Raw genomic sequence first — 8693 nt, 5'->3', positions numbered from 1 at the left:
CCATTAACGTACGTACCGTTCATTTTTTATCAGTTTAATTTTACTATAGATACTATTATGTCCTGGTTTACATTCTCTTCTAAAACTTCCAAACTCCTTATATGTTGATCAACACCATCAAGAATATATCGAATTCTGACTTCACTTGTAGCGACTGGAATATTTATGAGCTGATCTCAAGATATCCACCGCCATTATGTAATTGTCAATAGTTAATGCCAACCCTGTCACTGCAGATTTTGCTTCACCAACTAGTATTCCCTTCAGATAATTAAACTTTTCAACATTTGATATGTATTTGTTGTTATGTACAGCATTTTTGAAGCTGTCCTAAAATTCTGTCCATCTTGTTTTGTCACCATTAAAACAGATCAAATCTATCTTTGGAAGCTTAATTGATGACATTTTCTTTCGCTTTTCTTTTTCTTGTTGTTTCATCTGAGCTTCAAGTAGTAACTGTTGAATGTTCTTTTGAACATCCACTGAATCATAGGTGTAATACTTTTGATCAACTTTACATTCTAATTTTTCTTTACTTTGCATCAACGTTTTAGTGAACACTTGTAAATTTTGACATATGTCAAAGGCTTTTTCACATAAGGTAAGATCTTCGTTAATAATTTTCTCAATCATCTCGCTTTCTTTTTTGTCAATCGATTCCACTAATTTTTCACTTTGTCTCTCAACCTTTTCTTAATAGTCTTTTACTTTTTCAAAACACTTCGACACTTTGTTAGTTTTCTGCCTAAATAATATTCCTCATCGATTTCTGTGTCCAACAGACCATCACCCTTTTGTATTTCCACCAACTCTAAAATATTTCGGAACCTAGTCCTTACACCTTTAATATATTGTATACTCGCCATTTTCTGATGTAGAGAATTTTGATTATATTTATTTGTTTCACTCCACTACTAAAACACCTGTTGATCTACTTGTTTTCTTGTAATAACTTTATACACACTTTTGACTTTTAATCGAACTTTTTACATCTTTTTACTCTATAATTCCAGACATTATTTTTAAAAGCAAATGCTTCTTTTCTTACTTTTCAATTAAGCCAGCTTTCAACTTTCTTTCTGTTGATATTTAAGAACTCGATTTACCTTTAAACTTTGTTTCCTTTTTCATTTCTTGACTGTTCCGTTTAACTTCTTTTCTCGACTTTTGCACTTCTTTAACTTGCCTACATTAGATTCAGGAAGAGTTTTATACACTTTAACTTTCAAAAAAAATTTATATCCTCTTTTTCTTTATCTACTCCTGAGCTGTTTGAATTGCTTCTTTTTAAATTTCCAAGTTTTTAAGATCCATTATATTTCATATATCTGTATATCCGAAGATCCGGTTCGCGGGACCATTTTGTAGTTAATTCTAGTACTTTTCGTTTCGTTCCGTCTGTTCAACAATGTTTGATAGCTTATATTCCGTCTAAAAAAGGAGCGGGAAATACTTGTCATGTGACCAGAATAATAACGCTGATGTGGCGATGAAATAATGAAAATAAGAATCCAAAAGAAGTCCAAAACAGCAAAATTGAAAATGTTGCAGGCTCGACTTGATTGAGCTTGTTCATGGACGGTACTTCAAATGCAAACTACCTTCTGCACCACCTAGCACCGGCCAAAGCAGTATTCAACAAATTCATACGGTGGTTATCTTGGAACCTTCAATGTGACACTTCTTTCCGCCATTCTATGAAAAGCGGCATAGGTCCCAAAGTTATACAAAGCGTGTGGCCTAAACGGGAAAATAATGGGCGGAACTAAGCAAAATGGAATTTTTAAAGGGGATCAGAGGTTATAAAGCCTGCATATCACAGATAAGAAGTCAAAAGACAACGTTAAAAAGCAGGCAACATATCCTAGTGGTGATTCAACATTATATCCTCCCATAAAGAAAACTATTTACAACCTCCACACGCACAAACAACGTTGATGTGGCGATAAAATAGAAAAAATAAGAATCCCACATCAAGTCCAAAACGGCTAAATTGAAAATAATGCAGGCTCGGTTTGATTGAGCTCGTTCATGGGTGGTACTGTCAAGGGCAAACCAATCTACACCCACCCCCTCCACTAGCACCGGCTTAAGCAGAATTCAAAATTTTAACATGAAATAGCAGAATTATGAATTTAGAAACATCTGCAGATGTGTTCTTTCGGCGATTATCATAGAACCTTTAATCTGACACTTCCGTGCCATTCCATGAAAAGCGGCATATGGTCCCCAAGTAATAAAAAAACAATTGCCCTAAACAGGAAAGCAATGGGCGTAACTAAACAAACTTGAATTTTGAAAGGGGATCAGAGGTTATGAAGCCTTCACATCACAGAAAAGAAGTCAAAAGACAAAGTTAAAAAGCAGGCAACACATCCTAGGAGTGATTTAACATTATATCCACCCAACAAGAAAATGCCAAAAAGTTCAAATGAAAAATGCCACAATCACAACAATATGCTGAATGATCTTTAAGGATCGGAAATATAACATGTCTGGAGTTTTTCATGCCTGTATCATTAACCATTGATCATCTTATACCATTAGACCACTGGACTGAATAATCAATGTAACAATACTCTGCAACATTCATAATTGCGTCAATTTACAAATCTTTTGCTTGTAACTTTTTGGCAAGCCAATTGTTTTGGAAAAGTTGTTCCGGTTAGGTGGTTTACTGCTTACATTTGTTAGTGCATGGTGGAACGTGAAACCAGTCTAGGTCTCCGCTGCAATCGTGTTAATTCGGGCGATTCCGTCACACTGCGGAATCAGACGACGTGATTTTATGGAAATCTAAGCTATTTTAAGTTAATTCGGTAATCCCAGATTGTTCTTATAAATAGGATTTCTATTCTTACTTGATTTATCGGTTAAAAGCGTAAGTAGAAGGAAGAAATAAATTATAAACGAACATGTTTAAAAATTTTTGTCTTTTTAAAAAATAGCCCATGCATATCATTAACCTTACCACGTGCTGATCAATAGATATAATCAGTGGACTTCTGGTCATTCTTTTCTATAACATTACGCTGGTGGCACAAATGGGCACAGATCCTCGTCCAGTCTTGGGGTTACCCTACCTGTCCCTTTTGAAACATTTTTTTTAAATAGCTAGGTACCTTGTTTTTTACTGGTATATAAGGTCAATTTCTTTTTCATAATTATTTCTTTATTATAAAGAGTTGATTTAGGAGGTTTTTAAAGGGATGGTATGATGGCACAACTGGGCAAGCCTTTCCTTTTAAAAGGAAATTTTCTTTATTTTTGTATACATTGCTTGCAATGTATACCGAGTTATAAGCTAAATCTCCACAGGCGTTACAGGTTATTCCGCAACCGAACAACATCCACTTCCGGATAAAAACCGCTATAGAAACCAGTTCTTCATTCTGTAGTACTTTTACATTCCGACTACACATCATTAAAGTAGTGTTTGCAAAGTTGTTTTAATGCTTAAAAAGTTCCAAATCGTTCATTTTCATGAAATAATACATTCCTTTATAGAAAATGAAAAATAACAGTTCATTGATAAAATCGTAGTATATACCTACGCGTTAAACTTCGCATACACGCAAGCGCATGCAAGCATGAATGATTACATCACAAATATAGTAAAGTCGCCAGAATTATATATGAGACCACGGATTTATATTACAATATAAATCCGTAATGAGACGAAACATCTAAGATAGATATTCAATCAAATAAAATTCCTAATTTACATTAATTTTATGCAATAACATTGTCCAAAATGAGTATGGAGCTAAGTAACAAAATTTATTTGCGTATTGACCGTTTCTAGCTAAACCCCGTTTTCCGGTACGTTACGGATTTAGCTCTGAGGAATTATTCATAATAAAGTACACAATACTCTTTTATGATTTTTCTGGGTTTTCTTTCAATATTTGACCGTTTTAGGTGAAGAAAATTGATGTGTTTAACAATTATCAATGTTCCTTTAACATCTTTGAAAAAATTTCAAATAATAAATTGTTTATAATGAAAATTCATTAAATAAAAACAGTCGTAGTGGCATCTTCCATTATTAATATAGTCATTTTCTGCGTAAACCTTGTAATTAATTTATTTTTTGTATAGAATCATATAATCAATGACATTTAATTACTTTCTTACAAAGAAATAACTGTTTTATTTGACATTAATGAAAAACAAGGCCAAAAACATAGAATTCGTTATTACACTCCATTTAGTTGAAATCCCCAGAGCTGTGTACAGAAAGTTACGGAAAACGGCGTTTAGCTAGGTTTTCGAAATCGCTAATACAGGAAATGTTGTTGTTTTTATAACTAGGCAATTTTCTGACTTTGAAAAATAGAAATTTCGTAAGTCATTCATTTGAATACCTTTTAACACATTTTCCTTTCACTTTTGTATGCCTAAGATTTTTGAAAAGATACATGTTTCGAAATTCAACGTTTATTGCCTGATTCAGTAATGTGTAAAAATAACGATTCGGCCACTCTACAATTCGATCCATAACAATTCGTCGTACTTGGGATATTGACGATTAAGCCAGAGCATGGAGCTAAAATAACATATGCATTTCGACTTTCATATAATTTTAAAAAGTGCCTTGCGGTTAAACAATTCAGTGTGTCTTGGATAGCCGTACGTATCTCACGTACAGTTAAAGCTTTTGACTAGCCGTACGGCTAGCCACTTCCTAAATGTTAATGGATAAAAGTTAATGTTGTGCATGCAAGCGGTACTAATGTTGGGGAATTGTAGACTCGTTATAAATTATCAAAGACAACTGTCACGCATATCAAGAGTATATACACATGTACCCTTGTCCCAGTGGTGAAACTTATAGGCTGGCTCAGGGTGAGTTTATAGATCGTTGAATGTTAGTCATCCATCGTATGTCAACTGTGGTCTGTCCACATTTAGCATCGTCGGATACCCACGGCCGAACCATTAACATTTATCAGTTTTTACATGTTACATGATAATCAACCGTACGTATCCGACAATGACATTAAGTTGTTAATACTCTGTGTGTGACAGGTTTTGCTCCGAGTTTGAACATAGATCATCTTGGTTGAAAATCAGAAGTAGGTCATAGTAGCCAAAAATAGAAAAATGTTTTTAGCTGAATATTGTGTATGTTAAAAAGTAGGTCACATAGCCTGATTATGGAAAAAAAACTTGGTTACTTTCTGTCCAATATAAATGAATTTGTTGGAATGGTTGTATTTGCAGGCTTTATGTAACAATTATTTAATAATGAAAATATTAAAGTACATGTACATCTGATATGATTTGATTATAGATTTCATTTTTTATTAATAAACGATATAGTAATTCATTAGAAAATTAATGTGTAGAGATGTGTAGAGATGAATAAACACACCAGAATATATATATTAATGCATCAAAGTACGAGTACAGTAAATAGATCTGTAACATGGAAAGCTATTCAAAAGGATGTACTGTAATTTTGAAATTAAGTCTTGTAGGATGATTCAATTAATTGAATTTGTATAGAGTTCAAGCCAGGGCATGTCTTTCATTAGATAGCACTTAAGACTCAATATTCTATACTGCAGTCCATTAACGGGTGTTCAACAAACTAATTTCTTTATTGGTCTTCTATCAGCTTGCCTAGCAATACACAGTAGGAACATTACATTTTCCTTGTCTCATTAATAACTTAGGAAGAAATAAGCCTTAGTTTGAGTCACTTGTTAGGGACAGTAGTTAACCATGTCCCTTCAGATCTAGGTCATCCCTCTATATTCTATATATGACGTCATCATCCTCGGTGCAGGGAATTTTTGACTGCATATGTGTAGACATATGTGTAACTGTAGACTTAGATCTAGGTCATTATTCTTTATTTAAGATATTATTTTAGTCCCAATGGATAACATATTATGTGTAAAACAAACAATAAAAACGGCATAATACCAGCCGGTGCAGGGATTTTTGACTGTATATGTTTAGACATACATGTATGTGCATTTGCTGTAGGTCTAGATCATTTAACATGATTGATGTCATCAAACTGGTGCTAGTAAGTATAATACATGCGTACACACGTTTACTCAAGGATATATGTACGGTTGATGAAAACATGTACATGTATATGTAAACTTATAAAACGAATCATTGATACTATGATAATAGCCCGTGTTTTGTACGATGACACATTGATTTCGCAACTTTTTGGATTCCCGATGAATTCTATAAATACTCATGAGGTAATTTTAAGTAATTTTCCACTACGAAGACAACGGCCGAGGAAAGCACGCTTTATATTAATGTTTCTCCAATCGTAGGAAGGTGAGTGTCTGTTTTATTTAAATCAGTCGACGTGTTAAAAAAAAGTAAGCACATTGACAGAAATGTCTTTAAGCAAAGCGTTAAAAATTATTCATGCATTCTGATGTTAACCCATGATTAAAGTAAATCAGTTGTACGCTGCTATCAAATTCAACAGTTCATAATGTTACGACTCATTCGAAAAACCTCCATTTTTTATATCAAGTTTAAATTCACTCACTTAGTCCGTTTTTTTTACTCTTATTAATTAAAAATTAGCACAAAATTACAAAAGATTATATGATGTACGTTGAGAAAAATATCAACATAAATACTAAATGAGTAGTAAATTTTTATCTAAAGCATTACGTGTTATGACTCACGAGTCAGTTTACTGTACGGCTTATTAAAAGTAAGCCGCGGATCGAATGAGCGCTTTCCAATGGCGCAATTGATACAGTAGATTGCAACTATATTTTAACTATGTATGTATAAAACTATCTAAGTCTTGTAATCTACCATACACTTTTATTATATCAGCGTCATCCGTGTCTGTAATGCACTAGATAACAAACTTAAATCCAGCAAACTATGGGTTTTATTTCCGTTTTCCACAGATCATACAAGTGTTACATGTAATTGGCTATCTCTCTGTAGAGACAAGTTGTCTTCAAAAATGCTGGTAAATGAATGCATATAAACTAAGTACACTGTAACATGTTAATGTTTCTATAAATACAGACAATAAATAACAACACGATATGTTTTGTTACAATTTTATTGATTAAATGGATACATGTTATAGTTTATCATATAAAACACTATTCAAATATAATTATATTCATTGAATGTCAGTAGCGTTTATCCAGCTGTTAAATTGTTTATGGTAAAATTTTCATTTTACGAACAATAGTTTAGTTTTCCCCCTTCCTTTCGTTCTCAGGACTTTTTCCACCTTCCAAGTTTGGTCTGGATTGATATCAATATTTAACAATTCAGGCTCATAGAATGTTCCGATAGTTTCCTCTTGTTGCATGTCTTGAAGTCGGTAAATGGGCAATCGTCCTCTGTAATATCGTTTGTAAATCTGAAACACTTCACCGGAATACGTCTCATCGTAGGCGCGCGTAAAAGCCTTCTTTAAGTGACTGATTCTCACGTAATCTCAAATTTTGTATTTAAACGGTTTTAGTTTTGCATTTTTTGTCTGGTGTCTTGGATGTTGAGCAAAATACGTAGCTAATCTCACTTCTTCTTCATTAACATCTTCAACATTGGCCGGTGTTGTTCCGATCGTTCTGTGGAAGGTTTTGTTATAACTGTCAGCCATGTCTTGCAAAACCGGTAAATATGAATAATCATCCGTGTGTGTAAAATAACGATATATTTTACGCTTGATGGTTAATATAGCTCTCTCTGATGTAGATGCTTTTGTTTCATTCTGAGTAGGGAAGTAGCGAATGTCCTTCTTTCTCATAACGTCTTGTACATTTTTGGTGCGAAATTCTTGTCCTGAAATTTAAACGATAAGACCATCGTAAAAATAGACTAATGCAAACAAAAAATTAAAAGACAATATGTTTTTATCAAACACGTGTATACACACTGGATTATATGCTTTAAACAGAAGTACCTTTATCAGTGATTAACTTGGCAGGTGATCTCTTGGAAATGATAAATATTTGCTGAAACGCTTTAGCCACATCTTCTCCAGTTTTAGATTTCAATGGTTGTAGCCAAACGTATTTGGAGAATGTGTCTATAACCAACAAGGTGTATTTATAACCATCATTCCAGTTGGCGAATTTCACCATGTCTATTAAATCAGCCATCCACAAATCGTCAATGCCGGCACTCACAACATGATTGCGTTGAAACCGTCTTCTCACTGGTTTGTGAAGACTGTAAGATTCTTGATTATGTAGAAATTGTCGAATTCTATGCATTCCTATATTATAATTGCCCTCCCGTTTCACCGCATTGTATAACTTTTGTGGGCCGCTAAAACTGGCTGGATGTTTTGGATCGAAATATATTTTCTTTAAATAATCCTCCCAGGGAGCCATGTCTTTACAGTTCAAAGGTTAACACTTAAATATTGGATTAAAAACAAATACCTTGATATATCTAGTCTGTGTCGTTGTCTGTCTTGCTATCAGTTTCTTCAGCGGACTCATCATCAGATAATATCTCGCCGAATAGATCTGTAAAATCGTTTCTGTACTTCTTTAAGACCCGTTTCACAGCAGTTGAAAGGTTTGCTCCTTTATTACGGAGATCATCTATCTTTTCAACAATACTACGATGAGTCGTATTTGTCCTTAGTGGAAACCAGTACAGTTCCAATAAAGACTGATATTTTCCAAAAAAAAGTTTTTCCTTGTACGGCTGAGTACGTTCATCGG

At 33.7% G+C, this 8693-nt stretch overlaps 1 protein-coding gene across 1 annotated transcript; it reads right to left on the bottom strand.

The window, feature by feature from the left end:
- Positions 1-330: 330 nt before the first annotated feature.
- Positions 331-8354, bottom strand: LOC132757608 (uncharacterized). The gene is made up of 4 exons (XM_060748930.1): positions 7922-8354; positions 7524-7800; positions 1107-1186; positions 331-482 (listed from the first exon to the last, which is right to left on the bottom strand). Exons 1-4 carry the CDS (start codon positions 8352-8354, stop codon positions 331-333), a joined length of 942 nt encoding a protein of 313 aa, XP_060604913.1.
- Positions 8355-8693: the final 339 nt, after the last annotated feature.

The sequence above is a fragment of the Ruditapes philippinarum genome, unplaced genomic scaffold (genome assembly GCF_026571515.1).
Source record: "Ruditapes philippinarum isolate M1 unplaced genomic scaffold, ASM2657151v2 ctg17247_1_1_1_1, whole genome shotgun sequence".
Taxonomy (NCBI): domain Eukaryota; kingdom Metazoa; phylum Mollusca; class Bivalvia; order Venerida; family Veneridae; genus Ruditapes; species Ruditapes philippinarum.
The sequence above is the reverse complement of the archived record's forward strand: the minus strand, read 5'-3'. Positions and strand labels throughout refer to the sequence as shown.

Excerpts from the sequence above, each read along its gene's own strand:
- LOC132757608 (XM_060748930.1), bottom strand. The coding sequence starts at position 8,354 with ATGGCTCCCTGGGAGGATTATTTAAAGAAAATATATTTCGATCCAAAA. Across the intron at positions 1,187-7,523 it reads GAAGAAGTGAGATTAGCTAC|GCAAGTTAAAGAAGTGCAAA; the intron begins GTATTTTGCTCA and ends AATCTAATGTAG. Across the intron at positions 483-1,106 it reads AAAGGAAACAAAGTTTAAAG|TGGATGTTCAAAAGAACATT; the intron begins GTAAATCGAGTT and ends CCTATGATTCAG.